The sequence below is a fragment of the Plectropomus leopardus genome, chromosome 5 (assembly GCF_026936395.1).
Source record: "Plectropomus leopardus strain MGB_pleo_1.0 chromosome 5, ASM2693639v1, whole genome shotgun sequence".
In the NCBI taxonomy this organism is placed as follows: domain Eukaryota; kingdom Metazoa; phylum Chordata; class Actinopteri; order Perciformes; family Serranidae; genus Plectropomus; species Plectropomus leopardus.
In genome coordinates this window covers 25,524,730-25,542,768 of record NC_142180.1, presented here as the reverse complement: position 1 = coordinate 25,542,768, position 18,039 = coordinate 25,524,730, and the positions used below count along the sequence as shown (strand labels likewise).

Genomic DNA, 18,039 nt, shown 5'->3' with positions numbered 1-18,039 from the left:
AAGGGCTGGGGTGTCCGCCATTTTATTTGGCGCAGTTTCCTCATAGCTTTTTCTCTGAAAAGTTCATAAGAGCAGTGAGAGGCGTATCTTAAAGAATACAATGTTTTTCAATGTTTTCACTTTAAATCAATAACACTGGGTCATTGGTCACTGAATTAATATACTGATCCAAATCTACATATTTTTAATATTTTTTTTAATGAGTACTGTGTAGTGAGTTATTGATTCCATTGGGTAACGTGAGCAACATTGTTAATAAGTGAGATTTAGAGGTGCTTTTGGACAGAACCAGGTTAACCATTCCTTGCATTTCATGTCTATATACTATACTAAGCTAATTGTCTTCTGGCTGTAGCGTCATACTTATCATAAAAATGTAAGAAAGTGAATAAGCTTATTTTCCAAAAAGTTTAAACTATTCCTTCAGTGGCATCATTCCACATCTCTGAACTGAACACAGCTCTCTGCTTGTTGCATTTTCTTTACTAAGAGTCTGTATGAAGAGAAACACTTAAGCTTTCAATACTTGATGCCTTTTTTATTAAGCCTGGATATTTTATGGTCAAGTGGAATGAGTTATATTGGCTAAATGCAGCTGTTGTTTTAGGACCCGTGCGGCTACTCGATTAGGGTAGTCATTTTGGTCTACACCTCATTCTGCAGCCCATAAAGAGAGAAACCTCAGAGAATGTGCATGTGTAAGCTCTGCATGGAATAACAATGACACAAGAATAGCAGCAGTAGTCTGAGGGAAAGAAAACTGATTGAAAAACAAGAATAGAAAAAAAGATCAAACGGCCTTGAGGGAAATATGAGAAGCTTTTGATTATTCCCACAGTTGGATACTTAGCATACGGAACTCCTTTCTCTTTCTGACTTTCTTACATGCACACACGGCCATTAACACACACATAAACACACGCACAGCTCGCCGATCATGCTGACCACCCAGCCAGTGGCCCCTGGCCCCCACCTCTCACCTCGCTCAGGGGCGCTATAGCTGAGAAAAACTACACCATTCACTTCCTTCCCTCCCTCCCTCCCTCCCTAGTTCCTCCCTCCCTTGCTCAGTGCTCCCATTCATGTTGTAACAACTCGTAAAGGAAGGAGACTTTGACCCCCTCAGTTAAAAGTTCCCAATCTCTTTCGTTCATCTGCTGTGTGCAGGAGGGTTAGGCAAATTCAGACCGACTCTCCTGGAGATGACGGCTGTGTACTGACTTCCTGTTCAAAGTTCCATTGTAAATGTCCAAGCGGCTAAAAATGGTTTTAGTAAAATAAACTACCGACTTGTATTATAACCCTTTACAACTGCTTAGAACTTATTTCAAATGCCATGGTCCATCCTTTTCAAGCTAAGAAAACCAACCACAAAGTTTTTATTGTACTGCAAGGCGGCTAAGGAGAAGGCTAAGATGAATCCTTACAAACGGAGGCTAAGATGAATCCTTACAAACCAAAATTCTCATATGACAATGATTACTCTGAAATTATGTGTGAAAGCAATACCTCATTTTCTCACATCAGCATTTAATTGCTTTGACACAATAATTGCATGAGTACAATTATCTTCAATTGGCCCAGTGATGCTTCGTGTCTTGGTAATCAAAATATGTTGTTGTTGTTTTGCTTTTCCAATGGACAGCATTAAACATTTATTTTTGTGCTTATTAATTATGTAAATCCTTACTTGCAAAATTACAGCACAATAATTCAACCTCTCAGTTTATACAAATCTGGCATTATCACAATGACAAAATAGTTAGTAACAAAATAAAATTCAGATTCATTTTGTAACACGGTATTTATTAAATTTTAGTGCGACATATAATCATCTTCACCACTGACCATGATGGATACTGTATCTTATGGTTTCAGTCTGTTGACGTACACTTACTCTAAAGTCAATATACCTCTGCTTTGATACTCAAACTGGATTTTTTTTCCAATTGAGGTATCAGATGAGGCTGTGTGTTTTCAGTTTATGTCATTGCGGTGCGCTGATGAGATGAGATTTCATTCTTCAGCCTGCAGTGAATGAAGTTCCAAACCCCAAAGTGCCTGCCATCAACTGCACGTTAACAGAGACGATTTGATGATGCACATCCAACTTCAGTCACAACCCTGTATCAAAATTCTCCCTTTTAAGGGCCGTACACTACAGTCAAAAATGGGCCCAAAAGAAAAAACTAGACATATAAACACACACACACCATTATTTAAGGGCAATAAACAACTGTCAGCACATTGTAATAAAGTACTAATGGTCAGTGATCCTGATCTGGGAACAGAGGTCTGAAAGCCAGTAGCTCCTATTTGTATCCATATGCACACACACTCCATATATCAGCACGTTTTGTGAAAATAAGTATTTCCCTGTATTTTCAGTAATCATCTCTTAAACCAGTAGCATGTTGGTTGTACAGTAAACACAGAACAAACGCACACAAAGCAATAAGGACCTCACACCACAAACAGTGTGCATCCATGTTTCAGAACTGCTGCTCACAAGCATGCACATGAAAACGTGGTCCCTATACAGCAACAAAGTTCAGTGACAAATCAACTACACACCCAGTTTTCGAAAGGCGAGACCTTGAAGAAACACAGATCATCCTCCGAACCCCAAGTCTTTTAAAATCACCCTACCTGATGTAAAACATTGGTTTATGTTTAACATGTGCATCAGTGATGCTGCCTTTTTACGGCTCAGACACACCAAATCAACGTCAAATACAAAAGGAAAACAAAGGCTGATTTCCTTATGTCGCCTGTGTCCCAAAAACTGCACCTGAACACAAGGATAAGAAAGTTTTAATTTTATTAATCCCCAAAGGGGAAACTAATTTGCCACCATGGTCAACATACAACAACAAGACATAGAACAGTACAGCACAACATACAACAATAAATATATCAACAGGCAAACTGAAGGAGCGCAATAGTCCACTCCAACAACAATAGTAAAATGCTAAAAAGTATCCCTACAACTGCCTGCGAAAAATGAATGAAAAAGAAAATGATTTTTTTTTAAATTAAATACTATTAAGGATGTGCAATAATGCATTGTGCAAAAATGCAACCTCTGGCAATGTGCCACATTGTTACAGCAATCAACACAAATAAAAGCAACAAATACAATCCTACAATGAAATAACATTGCAATAGCTGCAATACCATAAAAGTGACAGTAAAATCAACACCAACTGTCCAGTCACATACACAAAGACTACAGCCAATGGCCAACTCACAACAATATTCTGCGCCTCAATATTAAAACGGGAAATCAGGAGACCGACAGGACTGATTCAAGATGCTGCTTAGACACATTAACAACACAACCTAATGCTGAAAAAACAGAGCATATATAAAAAAAAACGAACCATTCTGCTAAAGAGCAACAAAAATAATCATACCGTATTTATCAAGTTTGTTTCAATATATTTCATACAGTATGAGGGTCATGATGATTCCCATCCCCTAGTGGCCATTACATGCTTGTTACAGTATATCCCTTTAGGGTGGGGGGCAATGTAACACACAAAAGACTGTCTTTCAAGAGTCCAAAATGATGCAACAGTAAACCTTAAAATCAGCGTAAGGAATGAATATATTATAATTTTAGTTTTTAACATCCAAGTGCACATGGATGCTATGTATTCCTGATGCTGCAGGATTTGCTGTGCGTCTTATCCCAGTTTTATCATTCTTTGACTTGAAGTGCATCACCTTTGACATGACTGGCAGATAAACTTACTTCAAGACTATAAAGTTTACCTTGACCTCTCTGTCTTATCTCTGTTGTCTCTGAATTGCAAACAAAGGTACCTTTACTGTAAAATCAATTTTGCTGACTGTTAAGTTCAGCTGTTGCTAAAATGCTAAAATCTAAGCAACATTTTCTTAAATGATAACAATACTAGTGAATACTAGTGACAAAAATACAAATTTGTCATTGTTTGATGCTTTTATATTCAAACATACATGCCTCTTACATAGATGAACATGTAATGACCCCTCAACACACACACAAGCATAGGGCATACACAACCACTATATATCCATTTGGAGATAGTAAGAGTTGCCTTTGATATGATGTAACGGTGGCTGAGGTGATTGAGTTTTTTGACCATCATGCCTCATGGCTATTATCTCATCATTGTTCAACTTTGACTTTTTGCACTTTCTATAGCTGTGTCCATGCAGTAGATGTTATGATCACAATGGTCAAACAAAGCATGGAATGGGCTGTTAATTCAAACTACGGGAAAGTCAGACAGTAAAAAGGCTGACAGAGACACACTCGCAGCCAGGGAGGCCAGTAGACAGACAGACAGCTCACCATTCAGTCAGTAAGACAGGCAGGCAGAGTCAGATATAAACAAAAATATGCACATACAGAGTCAGCCAGACAAGACAAGTTAAGCAGTCATTTAGTGAAAAGGCAGCCAAAGCCATGTGTGGGAGCAGTAGCTGGGGAACCAAACAGAGGTCAGAGGTCGGGTAGGATTTGGGTTTCCGGCTTCTAGACCCCAGTGGAGTTCAAACATTTTTCCCTTGCCTCCGAAAAACTATCATCTGTGCCTGGATCTGTTCTGCTCTGTTTCCTCTCCTGCTAACACACCTGTGTTTCTCTGGTTTTATTTAAATATCATCCGAGCTGCGGCTACTGCACCTGGAAGAATTTTACGTAGGTTTTTTTTTAGCCCAGCAAGAGGAACTGTCTGTAACAAGGACGAGAATTAGGACAGTTTTCTACAACTGTGGTTATAGTTGTTGTTCCTGTTGTCGTTTTGACTATTGTTGTCCCTCTACTTCTTGTCCATTTTAATCTTTGTTTTTCTTGCTTGGGGATTATGTTACACGGTAACAGTTTAAAAAAAAAAAGAAAAAAAAAGGTGGTTAATGTTTCCCACTCTCTCCACAACACCACAACTTCACTATGTGTTTCTAATGTATGTTCATGCATATGTGTGAGTTTTTTGTAAATGCTGTTGTTTGCATTGCTCATGTCTATGTGTGCACACGTGGGTTTTTGTGTATCCTATGTTCATATGTGCATGTGTGTGTGTGTGTGTGTGTGTGTGTGTGTGTGTTTATGTGGGGGCAGCTCCCACTGCAGCACTCTTTATAAACACATCAGTTGGGCTGACAGTGCACAGCGGGAGGGAGAGAGGGCCTTGAGACAGCCTGGGACAGAGGCCTCATAAAAAATCACTTCTAATTTATTTCCCTGCAAATTGGAAAGTGCACGCTCACACCTGACTAAATCATCACGCGTCAACTGGAGACGGCCCCCCACTGCATGCTGACGAAACCCGATCCCAGTTTTGCTGCGCAGGCCCAAACCAGGCTGGGCAGAGAAAACACAGCGTCACGCCGCATACATAGACACTCCTTAATGGCTTTTGCAGATGTGCTGCTCCCGATAGCCCCTCTAAAGCCCTCTCCCTCCCGCCTGCGCACTCGATCTGGCCCCCGCTAGCCAGCAGGGTTTTATCAAATTTTTCATTTCAACCCATTTTCTTGTGGTACGCGTGGCCTCCACATGCCCTCTTGCTCTTTCCCACCAACTCACCCTGCTCTTCCCATCCCTTTGCTCCTCTTCCATAGTCATTTCATTTCAACCCTTCCTCTTGATCTACATTCCCCTCCCATGTCTAATCTGTCACTCCATTACGAGGCATAGGCTCAGCAAACCTTAGGAAACACCTCCTTTCCTTTTTTATTCCTCTTTCTGTCCATTTCTCACTTGCCTATCTCTCTTTTTCTCCAACGTGGATACGCCTTTTTCTAACATGAAACACAGAACAACAGACATGGCATAAACTTGACAAACACTAAACAGCAGGGGTGGCCAGTTGAACTGGAAGAGGCCAACAAAAGGCTTGTGTGTGACATAGGATATGCTTCTTCATGACGTGAGTGCTACTGATGACACCACAACACAACAGTGTGTCATGGGAGGTCTAAAGAGAAAAAAAAACCTTCCCTGGCTCCATACAAGAGCACACACCTACAAACACACATTCATCTACATTGCAGCTTGTAGCAGCAAGGGGATGCTACCCTTGCTGCTTTTCCAGTAGGTTTCTAGCTCCCAATTGCAGCTCTTTTTCTGCAACTTATAGTTGTTTTTGCTGCTGGGTTAGTGCCCTAAAAGTGCTTGTTCTTAACCTAGACATTGCTGCTTTTCTAGCCAGGATTGTGCCACCAAAACTGGGTATTTTAAGCTAAAACATGGTGTTATCTAAACCTAACCAACTGTTTTTTGCCAACAGTAACCACATCATATCCACTACATAATAAGGCGCAAATCTAACATACCTGGTTAAATAACTACAACCTGGTAACAGAAATACGCATTCATCTCGATTCAAGCTTGTTCACTTATAACTTTATCTTTTTGAAGCCAAGTGACCCCAGACAAAATTGTAAAAAGGAAACAACCATTTACTGGCAGTTTAGTGCTTATTCACAAAAAATACTTTGCCTTAGAAATTTAGAATCAACCAAAAAGTAAAAAACCCAAATAATAAAACTTAGATCCCTATGAAACAAAACATTAACAAAAAAGACACAACACTAGCATCTAGCTATCTTCCTCTTCAGAAAACATATAGCCATTGTTTTTTGCTGACTCATCAGCGTCTGTGCAGCTCAACACAGCTGAACGATCAGTCATGTGTGTGTATCCCAAACACTGTTTTGACCTTCACCTTCCCATCACAAATACTGTTCCCCTTCATTATCTAATGAAGACTGTGGCTGAGGAGTCACAAACCAAACACGACAAAAAAAATCCCAGCATGCCATGTAAAAACAAAACGCGGCAAGAGCAAGACAGATGAACCGTGTCATGTGCACTCCCACAAAAGTTCAAAAGCAAATATGAGGCTGATAAATGGTGCGAGGACTTGCCAGTGTGCGACTACATACACACACCATGTTTGGACCAACACACAGATCTCCTCACAACATAAATTCAGCATAAAAATGAGGAAGTGCAAACAGAGGCAGACAAACGAACAGCATGATCACATACTTTTGTGTTTTGGAAAGAGTTCCTCTCTCAGTTGAAGTAGACACTGTGAGGCCTGCCTGTTGGGCTTTGCTGATGTGGCTGGCTAGCGTTTGTGGTGCCTTTGTTTGTGTTTTATTGCAGGTACAGGACAGAGTGGTCAGATGTTCAGGTCGCTGAAAACACTTTACAAACTCACCCCAAGGCCTCAGGGTCAGGAGCAGAGAGCAAAAAGAGGCTGAAGGAAAGGACAGAGGCCCACTTTCGTTTTTACAATGTCCTCCTGCCGTCCCTCTGTTTCACTGCTTTCTCTCTAACCCTCCCATTTGCTCTTCTGAGGTCTTTGTCATTGTTTTAGCTATAGATGGATAAGATGAGATAAGATAATTAAACTTTATTTATCCTGAGGAAATTGCGGTGCAGCAGCTGCAATAACTACAAAGTTGGAGAAGTGAAGATACAAAGCCTGCAAAATACAAGGACTAAAACAGCAAAGTAATGTAAAGCAATGTTGTGTAAATATAAAATACAAATTATAAAAATAAATATAAATGAATACAAAATATAAAAACTAGCTAACAGTAAGGATTAATTATGAACAGTGAAAGGATTTACAATAGTACAGTATGATAATGCAATGCATTTGATAAATTATTATATCAGCTAATTTGCACAAAGATTTGCACTTTGTTTTGGTGCAGAAAACTTCATGGCCATACAGTAAGTGGTGGTCATCATGGTTACTCAAAATCATGAATCACATCATTGTTACTGACAGAAGAACTGGGGTTGGCATTTCAAACTGCAAGACTGGGGTAGAGCTTAAAATTTCAAAATGGTTAGGCACAAGTCTCAAAATAATTAAGCCCCATCTATAATGAAATTAACATTTTTTTATAATAATAACCCACAAGCAGATGGAGAGATAAAATACAATGTTTTTAGATGTATGTAATATTAATTCATTGTGCAAATTAAGAAAAATACTTTAATTTAGGATTGATTTTTAGATTTCACTTTGTCAAAAAACAAAAATAAATCAGTTTCTGATATCCACAGAAATCAGCATGTTGGCCAATGTTTTATTTTGAAGTCAATATCTGCTAATACCAATGACTTGCTGATATTATCGTACAACACTAGAATTTTATTTCATTATCATAGCTTTTGTACTTTGCTATTATAGACCATGTGTATCACATGCTTTGTATCTGCACTCTTACTTTGTATTACAATTGCTACATACAATCTTGAAGCTTGTAAACGAATAATGATAAGCTAGCAGCAAACACTTATTAGCCCACTCAGTGCCTCCTGCTCTCAACAGAAAGGAACCAGCTTAAGCTAATTTTACGCAGCTAAGCTACTTGGAGCAAAATATAAACAAAATACTTTTGTCAATATGAACATGCTACACATAGCTAGCTCAGTTTAATTCTCCACAATCTAACCGCTCAGTTCAATTTAGAGAAACTATCAGCGCCAAAGTTGAACACATCCAAATATATCAGAACATTAAACAAGAGCCACAAGAAAAGGTGTTTGCTCCCCACCTTTGAAGCAGTCACGAAGTCCGAATATGCGTCCATTCCTCGATTATTTATAATCCTTTGGTCCGTTAGAGTCCACCGATCAAATTAATCAAAAGGTTATTTACGAAAATTTAATCCAAGTTGTAAATATCGTCGTGTGAATCTGCTAACTGTGTGTCCCAACTTCATTCCTCAAACTGACAGCAGCACCACCGCCATACTTTGACGTTCTCGTGCGCCTTGTTGTTGGGTGTGCTTGTTTTTGTTACCTTCTTGGCTATAAATTAAAGAGTCCTCAAGATTTTCTGTGTATTTTTCTCTACGGGACAGGCCCTGAAGTAAAGCAAGCGCCTCCAGTTTAGAAGGCCAGTGCTGCATTCAAATGCTCCTTGGATAGTCGTATTTACCGATATTGGGATGTCCTTTTAGCGGTTTTGTTTTGTTCGCGAGCTTAAAAATGGATGCTACGAAGTTTTGTTTAATTTTTATAACTAACATTTAATCCTTTAAAACTTGAGAAATTTGATTTGGTTTATTTCAAAAACATGTGTAGAAAGTATATATATATATATATATATATATTATGCGTGAATTTTCCCAGTTAGAATATCAAATTTAAAGATTTTTTTTATATCACGTGAATGTAGCGTTTGTCCTCTTTGATGTAGCTTAACGGCCATTTTACAAGAAACTCTGAAGGCTTTTTTCGCAAAATTATGCATTATAGTCGGTCGCAGTCATTATGTAACTTGACATAACCTATTTTGGTTAATATCTGGACCACAGAAGCAATACTGACATCATGTATTATAGACTGTGGACAGTAGGGGCGGTAGCTTCTTTTGCAGGAAGGTGGGTGTGCTTGCTGAGAGGTCAAAGCGCGTAAAATACAGGAAATGCCGCATAACCCGCTTTTTTTCTTGGTAGTGGACCAATGGAGCAATGGACATTATGAGGACGGTGAGTAAGTTTACGAAAATTCTCGTGTTGTATGAAAATATTCTAGCTAAATGTAGCAATACGTTGGTTGAGCAATAGTTTAAAGGCCCATTGCAGTCCACAGTTTGTGTAATATGCGTGTTTAGGCTTGTTAATGCTTGTGGGAAAAAATGGCAGATCTGCCATCGGGTCTCCTTATAGCAGCGGATGGTAGGAAACTGTGATTATTTCTGATACACTGCTTTGTATTGGTGTTTGTCTAATGAATTTGGCAGCATGGACATATTTTGTTCCCTCTGTAATATTAAGTAGTGTTTAAGTTCAGTAGATAAGCACCACAGTGATTTTACAGAGCAGTGTTATGAATGTGTTTCTTCTCCCTTTATGGACCACTGCTGTATTTGTGCTAGAATAGTCCTGAGTTTAGTTTTCTTTTATTTGAACAGTAGGCCTAAATGCATGTTTTTCCAGCTGTAGAAGCTAAGCTATATTTTAGGTTTATTCCATACATGAGAAACATAAAAATGAGGAGAAGATAAAGAACCCACTGAAAACCATTTGAAGTTATGTCTTTGATTTATCTCATCTTCATTTAGGTAAAGAACAGAGATGGCTGGGGTGAAGTAGATCTTCACTTGAATGCACATCTTACAGTAAAGTTTTAGAAGCCAATTTTCTAAGTCTAACGAACATCCTGTTGAGTTTCTTTTCCTCAGTAAATGTCACATTTTAGTAAGATATTCACTGCTGTTTCAGTGCTGATTTGATCAAATAATTATTCTGAGAAACAGATTACACTGAGACATGCAAGATGCTTTAAAGTTGACTCACAGTGGGATTGACAATACTTAGCAGCAGTAAACTGACTTTTCTTAAAACATTAATAATTTGCAAAAAAAAAACCCATCATCTTTCTACTCATCTGTCTCTCTCACATACTTCGCTCTTGCTGTCACGGATGACTTATGCAATCTCTGCTGTCTCTGTGACCAGATGTTCAACTCTGTTTCACCCACGACTGGATAATCCAGGCAGATCGTAGCCCGAGTCCCTCCTTGTCTCGCTTTCTCCACTGGCACTGTCACATCTTCATTCAGGTAAAGTCAATACACTCACTTCTCAATAGAGATCCGGATACAGCTGTTATCCAATTTTTTATCCAGTACAGGATATTCAGTTTGTAGTGCAAATCATATACACTGCAGGCCTGACCCTGTTAAGAGCATTCACACCCATTGCAATATTGCCTGATTAACCCCTTGACACCTGAACAAGCTGTTTTGTTGTTGTTTTTTAATAAAAACAAAACAAAGAGAAGGCAAGGTGTGAGTGACTCACAGTTTAGCGAAAAGTTAGTAAAAAAGCTACAAGAAAATTACCTGAAATAAGGAAAAGAGTAAAGGGGAAAAAAGAAAATGACCTTTAAAAACTGCTGGAAAAGTGTTTATTTGACATGTTTTATTTTTTTCTGTAACATTTTCACTATTTTGTTTGGATAATTTTCTTATATTCCTCCCCTTTTTAAAACTAATTCTTAGGTCATTTTCTTGTCATCTTTTACTAATTTCTTGCAATATGTTGGACATTTCTTGCCAAGTTGGTCATTGCCTTTTTTTCTCCGGTTTTCAAAAGAAATCAAACTAAGTTACTCAGATTTCAAAGTTAAATAGCTTGTTAAAGGCGTCTGAACGCAGAACAAGAAAACTGGATTAAAGAAGGGGCTTTAACAATAAAAACCCATATTTAGTAGAAGTTAGGAGAAAATAACACATGTAACAACACACCTTTGACCGCAGAGGTTATGCTGATTAAGACAAGAAGCAGCGAAGAAACATTAATCTTGATGTTGTTCTACATCAAATGAAATCTGCTTTGACACACTGTACACGTGGACACCCCCAGACACCCTCCCCTCTTTTCCCCAACTGGTATTGATGTTGATCCCCAGAGTTGTGACCCAGCAACCTACAGACCAATTCTCCAGCCTCTCATATCCTGATGTGTGCACAGAGGCCACTGGCCCGGCCCGGCCAGGCCAGGTGAAGCCCTGAACTCCATTACATAACAACAGAGGAAGTCATTCGTCATTGCAGTGGAGTGCGGTGTGGCACTCAACTATGACCCTTTTTTTTTTCTCGGTGGGAGCTGCAGCTTCCAGCGTGTGAGGGTGACAGCGCAGTGAGCCTGAAGTGTTTGTGTAAGCCTAAATCGGTTTGAGAGGAGTGGAAACAGTCCAGGAGGCTGTGTGTGTGTCCCTCCTTAATGATTTATTGTGACAAATGATCAGCCATAAACAAACAACAAGCAAGCCACCCGTCTGTCCAAACAAACAAACAAACAAACAAGAGGAGACAAACAGGCTGAGTGACGGTTGAGTTTAAAGTGATCAATCACGGTGAGACAGAGATCAGCGACGGCTTATTTAGTTGTGATCAACGATCAAAGGCGTATTGTTGTGTGTATCTTGCTTGCACGCACATCTGCACGTCCACCTGTGTTCACAAGTGTGTGAACACGCGTTTTTGGCGTGATTTTGGCTGCATGTGTGAGCATTTGCCAGTCTGCCCGTCACATGTGTGTGTTTCTAAGCGAACAAGTGTGTGTGTGTGTGTGTGTGGGATGTAACCCAAGCCAGAGCGGCACAACACAGCAGCCTGTTCAAAGGGCCGTTTGTATTATTACAGCTTGTCCAGCTGCTCAGGACAGACAAACAAGACTTAGAGCTCTGAGCTGCAAAACACAGACCTCCCACCCCATCGCAGAAACCCCTGCGGCCTGGCCCGGCCCTGCATCGTGGCTCAAAAATGGACAAACAAACGCCTACAAATAGACAAACTGCCAGGCATGAGGGGAAGTTTTGTCCTGAAACGATGAAGGATGAATTCACATCATCATCAAAAGGACTGTGTTTCCTTGTTTTTTGTTCGTCCACTAACTGCCAAAAAACTGGCCATCTGGGACGTTTCTACTAAATTCTGCTCCCTATTTCACAATCAGCCTCCCTGACTCATAAATCATATTTGTTTGTTCATGATTCTTTGTTTCCAAATTGATAACGCTCATTTCTTTAAAGCCGATACTTGTGTCAACATTTGTATAGTGAGTGGCGGCGGCCCCCTCCTCGCCCCATTCTCTCCCCATGAACAGTATGGAAAGTGCCTATACATTTCTACACCACACTGTAATGAGTAATGTTAGCTCCTGTCAAAATATTGAGCCTCCATTTGCTTTTCAAATCTCACATACTACACTGAGCAATGATCCTAAAAACAAAATATTGCTTTATATACACAGTGATCTACTTAGAAAGCTGATGAAAATTAATGCCTGTATTTCCAGTGCAGACTTTTTGCCGGCAATATTTCTTCTCGATGTGTGCTCAGTGTGCACTCTCCTGCCCTCTGAACAGCTCTCTCCTCTGGAGATCTCCCCAAATGGATCTGATTGTGGTGATTAAGATCAGAGTAAGCTAACACTCTCGCTCCCTCACACCTCTGACTCTCCCACCGCCTCCAATCCTCTATATTCTCTCCTTTTTCAACTCAACTTGTGCCATTCGTCCTCCCCTCTATCCTCCATCCTCGTCACTCGTGCTCCATCCTCCTCACTCCTCCATTCCTCATCTATCCCGCTCTCCTCCTCCTCCTCCTCTCTCCCTGTGCTCCTGCTCCCTCTCCCTCTCTGAATCAGGGTCCCTGTGTGCCTGTATGTAACATCAGTAAAGCTGTCAGGCAGCCAGGCCAAGGTAAACAGCCCAGCGCTGGGTTCAGGGGTGATGGGGGCTGAGATGTTTTTCCTCAGGAACCCAGGGACCCCTGGAGGCTTCTGACTGGGGCCAGGGAGGGGCTGAGGGGGGAAGACGATCCCCTTAGTTGCCCCCCACAAGAACACACACCGGCCCGTTTCTCTTTTTTCTCTCTCCTCTCCATCTTCTCTCTTTTGTCTCCTCATCACACTCTCTCACTTTCTCTTTCTGCATCTGTGGACCCAAAAACTATTCAACAGCATCTCCTTGGCGCACGTACAATCACTTGTCAGGACTCACACACTCCTACACTCACATTTTCTTGCGTAACCTTTTGAAATCTGGACAAAGTGGCTTGAATTATTTCAAAAACTTGGGAAGAAGATAATGAGCAGACTGAAGGAGAAATGACTCAGAAATTATCAAGAAATTAGTAATAACTACAATAAAATTACCTGAAAATTACCACACAAAAACATGTACAAAAAAACAAGGAAATTACCTAAGATAGCTGAATAAAAATATAGTAATTGTGTAAAAATAATTTTAAATATATAGTTATGTTATTGGTATAGTTCAATAAGCAGGGCAAAGGTATTTATGTGGCACAGAAACAAACAAACAGACAACAACAACAAGGCAGCAGAGTAAGAAAAAAAAAATTATAAATACATTTTGTAAAATTAATTTTAAATATATAGTTGTGATAATGATAAATATAGCTTTCTTGACATGTTTCCTTAGCTTTTTTTTTTTAGAAATAATTTCATAAATCTCCTAATTTCTTGTGATGCACAGGACATGTCTAGCAAAGTAGCTCAGTGCCTTATTCTCATGTTTTTGAAAGAAATCAAACCAATTTGCTCAGGGTTCAGGGGGTTAAATACACATGTCAGGCATCTAAATGCACCAAACGTAAAGAGATGTGATCCAGGTTTCAAAGGGTTAAATCCTTGCTGTGTTGGCACATGTATGTGCCTTTAAATGTCCCATGTTTATAGTATTCAGTATTTGGGAGATGTTTAAGACATAAATATCATTTTTATTTCCAAATGCATGCCTCCCATACTGAAATGACAGTTTTAAAAGTGGACTTAGAATGGGATTTTGGCTTAATGTGCTTGTGGAGGAATTCAGCAAATCAATTATGTCACTTGAAGAGGAAAAGGAGGAAGAAGAGAGGGAGGAGGGATGTTGGGAGAGGAGAACAAGAAAGGAGAGAAAGTGACATAGAAAAGAGATAGGGAGTTAAACGGTGAATAAGGAAAGGAAAGGTAGAAGGAGATAAAGGAGAAGTGATATCCCTCACCCGGGCCTGACCCCTCTCAGCCCCAGTGAGCTGCTCCCTCTGAGGGAGGCAGACGGCCTGGAGAAGGAGAGCAGGACGGGGTACATCCAGAGGTTGCAAATCAGAGGCAGCACTAAAAACAGAGCAACTGGGAGCAAGAGAGACAGAGAGTGCCGGGAGTTGATGAAGAGTGGGAGAAGAGACTAAAAATGAGCTCTGAAAAAAGACAGTGAAGAAGGATTTAATGGAGAAAGCAAGGAGGTCAGAGAAGAAATGGAGGAGGCAGAGGGGAAAATTGTTGAATGAAGACAGGAGCCGGTCAAGCCAAGAAAAGCATGTTGAATTGAATTAGGGGAGGGAGAGCCACCGAGCAAACCAACAAGAGAGGAAAGCAGGGGTGCAAGGAGGAAGAGGAGGACCATTACCCTTTGTACATCAGCCGTTACATCCCTTGGCGGCTGTCGGAGGGTAAAAAAAAAAGAGAGGAAACATCACAGAGTGGATGGAAGGATTAGGATAATTGGAGAGGAGTAAGAAAGAGAAAGCAGATTCAGCGGAAAGAGAGGTTAAGAACAGACTTTATTTGCAAATACTGTTTGTTTTAACCTTCTTGGAGTAGCAGGTGGGTGGAGTAGGGGGATGGGGGGGACTGAGTGATTTTCAGGGGCCCGGAGCTGGACAGAGTCCCTGGAACATGCCAGGGATTACAGATATTTATTGTGTCAGACCTGTAGTTGAGCTTTTGACAGAGTGCCCATATTCTGTAATGGTGGGTGGCATTCGTCATGTAATCAAGTCAGAAAGTCACTTCTTTTTCTAACATAATAACTCACATGACATCATCTGAGCCATGATGTTGTGGTCTAAATATTTTTAAGTTGTATGAATGATTTGCTCTATAACATTTTTAAAAATACTTGGCCCAAGTCTGATTATAATCCAGCCAAGAATTTTTCTTAGGCGGACCAGACGGGAAGAAGCAATTCTTCTGCTTACGCATGTTAACTGGGAGCTTTGAAATACGTTTTGTCTGGAATTTTCTGATAATGTGAGGGAGTGGGAAAGAGCCTTAATTCAAGAGCACAGCAATTTTATCATTTTATAAATGTCGAACAGACACTGATGTTGAAAGACAAAGATAGTCTTTTGATAAAACTGGGCTATCTATGCAGTAGAACAACGCAAATACTTGAAATTAGTGCTACATGACCAAAGAAAGCAGGAAAAAAAGCATGTTGTATTTGCTTTTGCTAAAAAGGTAGAAAACCTACAGTTACCACAATGCAGTGCGCAGCAACAGACCCATAAACGCACCAGCTGGTGGGTGTTATGATGCGAGTTATGCCATTTTGACACAGGAAACACTATGGCGGCTTGCTGGTAATGAACAATCTCGAATTACAGCCAAATAGTACACTAAAATATGTTTTTTAAAACATTTTAGGCAAGAACCTTGGTTCAGCACTGCTTAGTTTTACTGTTCGAGTTTTGTCGTTCTTCCATTTTTACATTTCAAGAAACAGTATGGCGCTCGCATCCTGTTCACTAATTCTCATATTACAGCCAAACAGTGAACTGGAAAATGTTTCTTAAGACATTTTCGGCAAGGAATAGGCAAAGCAGTAACAGAATCTTGGTTCATATTTGATCAGCGACGCTTAGTTTTACAGTTTGGTCTGAGATTGAAGCAGAGGGAGAGATGGTTGGCACTTTCAGTCTGCTCCTCAGTAGTCTTTGTGTTCAGCTTTCAAAGCTCAAATCATTTGCTCTTTGTGTCGGAGCCACAGCCCTAGAGCCAGTGATTTAAACTGGGAGATCTGGGCGCTGGTAAAATGGAGGAAAGTTTCCCATAGTTAATTTACACATGCTACCCACATTATGTTACAAAACTCGGCAATTCATGCCCCACATTCATTTATTTCTGGCTGCTCGCCAAAATTAAATCGTCTGCTGCCACATATTGATTTTTTTATTTTTGAGGCTGGGACGTTCATTTGAAGCGCTATTGGAATATGTATGTAATTCAGTTATCTATTGCACCAAACACTCACAGCACAGAGTGTGCTCTGAGTACAGACAGAGCAGCACAACACCAGGCGCGGAAAGAGTGAAACTTAACCGTTCATCGCACTGGGTCTAAAAGTATTTTCACTAGTCTCTGCAGCAGCTGCTCCTCTTATCCATTGATCTGATGTTCTCTGAGTGGACCGACAGATCAATAATCTAAAAGAGTGTTTCACCTGAGCTGCAACCACGTTACCCACAAAAACATCCAAATTTAGAGAGGCAACGCAGAATGATAAAAAAAAAAAAAAAAGGGACACACACGAATAAAAAATGGGATGTTTGCTTGAAACATCAGAAAAACTGTCTGGCATTCCAGTCTGCAGATATAAATTTCTGATATTTTGAGCATCAACAATCTGTCATGTCTTCTCCATTTGATGTTCTTCAAAGCCTCATGTAACCTCTCTGATCCAGTTGTATTTTGCCTCACATCTCAACCTGCAACTTGAGTTCTCTTCTCCTCATCTTCCCCTTCTCGTCCCGTCGTCTTCCTGTTTCCCAGCAGCCCGTAGTCATCCTGTTCCTGCTCCTCATCAATTCCACACTGCCACAATGCTCTGCGACAGCCGCACTGAGAGGCCTGTGACAGGCCTGCCACCCGGACGGCCTGTCTCAGCCAGCCAGCCCGCAATACAGGAGAAGACAAACAGACATGTACATGCACAACTTCCTTCCTTCCTCTCCCCCAAACCTTGTCGGCGCCTGGCTGTGTGGCCCAACCTTTTTTTTCCGAGGCACAGCCACTGTCTGCTTACCTGCCTGCTGGCCTGGATTACATCATCCCCATCATACTGTACAAACGTTACAGCTTATCACTAGTTATAACAATGTTGGTCAGTTCACCACTTTGGGCAAGACTGAAATATCTCAACAGCTTTTGGATGGCTTGCCATTAAATTATGTACAGATATTCATAGTCCCCAGAGGATGAAGTTTACTGGCTGTGGTGATCCCCTGACTTTTCATCCAGCATCACCATGAGGTTGAGATTTGTGGTTTTGAATAATAAATCTCAATAACTATAAGATGGATTTCCATGAAGCTTGGCACAGACATTTATGTCACCCTCATGATCAATTGCAGTCCCTCCAGGATTTTACACACTGTTTTGGGGATTGTTGCAGCCTGAAATGCCTGATTTCATAGCAGTTTTTACAAAAAAATCATGATGCATGTTGCAAGGTTTTTAGGCATTTTTTTGCAGTGACATTGTAAAAATAGCTGTTATGTTGCTGGGTGTGGAGCTTTTTTGGCACCCATTGTTTTAGACTGAATTAGTGAATTTGAATCTTTTTGTGATCAGCTCATCGTCTGCAATCCACTGTTGCTCCCATTTGACACAGTGCTAGAGGGCCCCCTCCATTGGCCACTCTCTTCCTGCTCTCGCTGCCCATTTAGCACGAGCTAACACAGCAGCTAACATCCTACGCCAAGCCTTTAAATGGTC

General features: G+C 40.5%; 1 protein-coding gene across 2 annotated transcripts in view; it reads left to right on the top strand.

Moving 5' to 3' along the window:
- Window positions 1-9,361: 9,361 nt before the first annotated feature.
- Window positions 9,362-18,039, top strand: part of LOC121938213 (uncharacterized) — a 44,396-nt gene continuing 35,718 nt past the window's right edge. The window contains exons 1-2 of one of the 2 annotated variants that reach the window (XM_088077280.1): window positions 9,362-9,513; window positions 10,486-10,589. In XM_088077280.1, the coding sequence (XP_087933406.1) occupies window positions 9,450-9,513; window positions 10,486-10,589 (168 nt within the window). In that variant the 5' untranslated portion in view covers window positions 9,362-9,449. The remainder of the gene's footprint in view (window positions 9,514-10,485; window positions 10,590-18,039) is intronic. The other variant, XM_088077281.1, reaches the window with a different exon arrangement.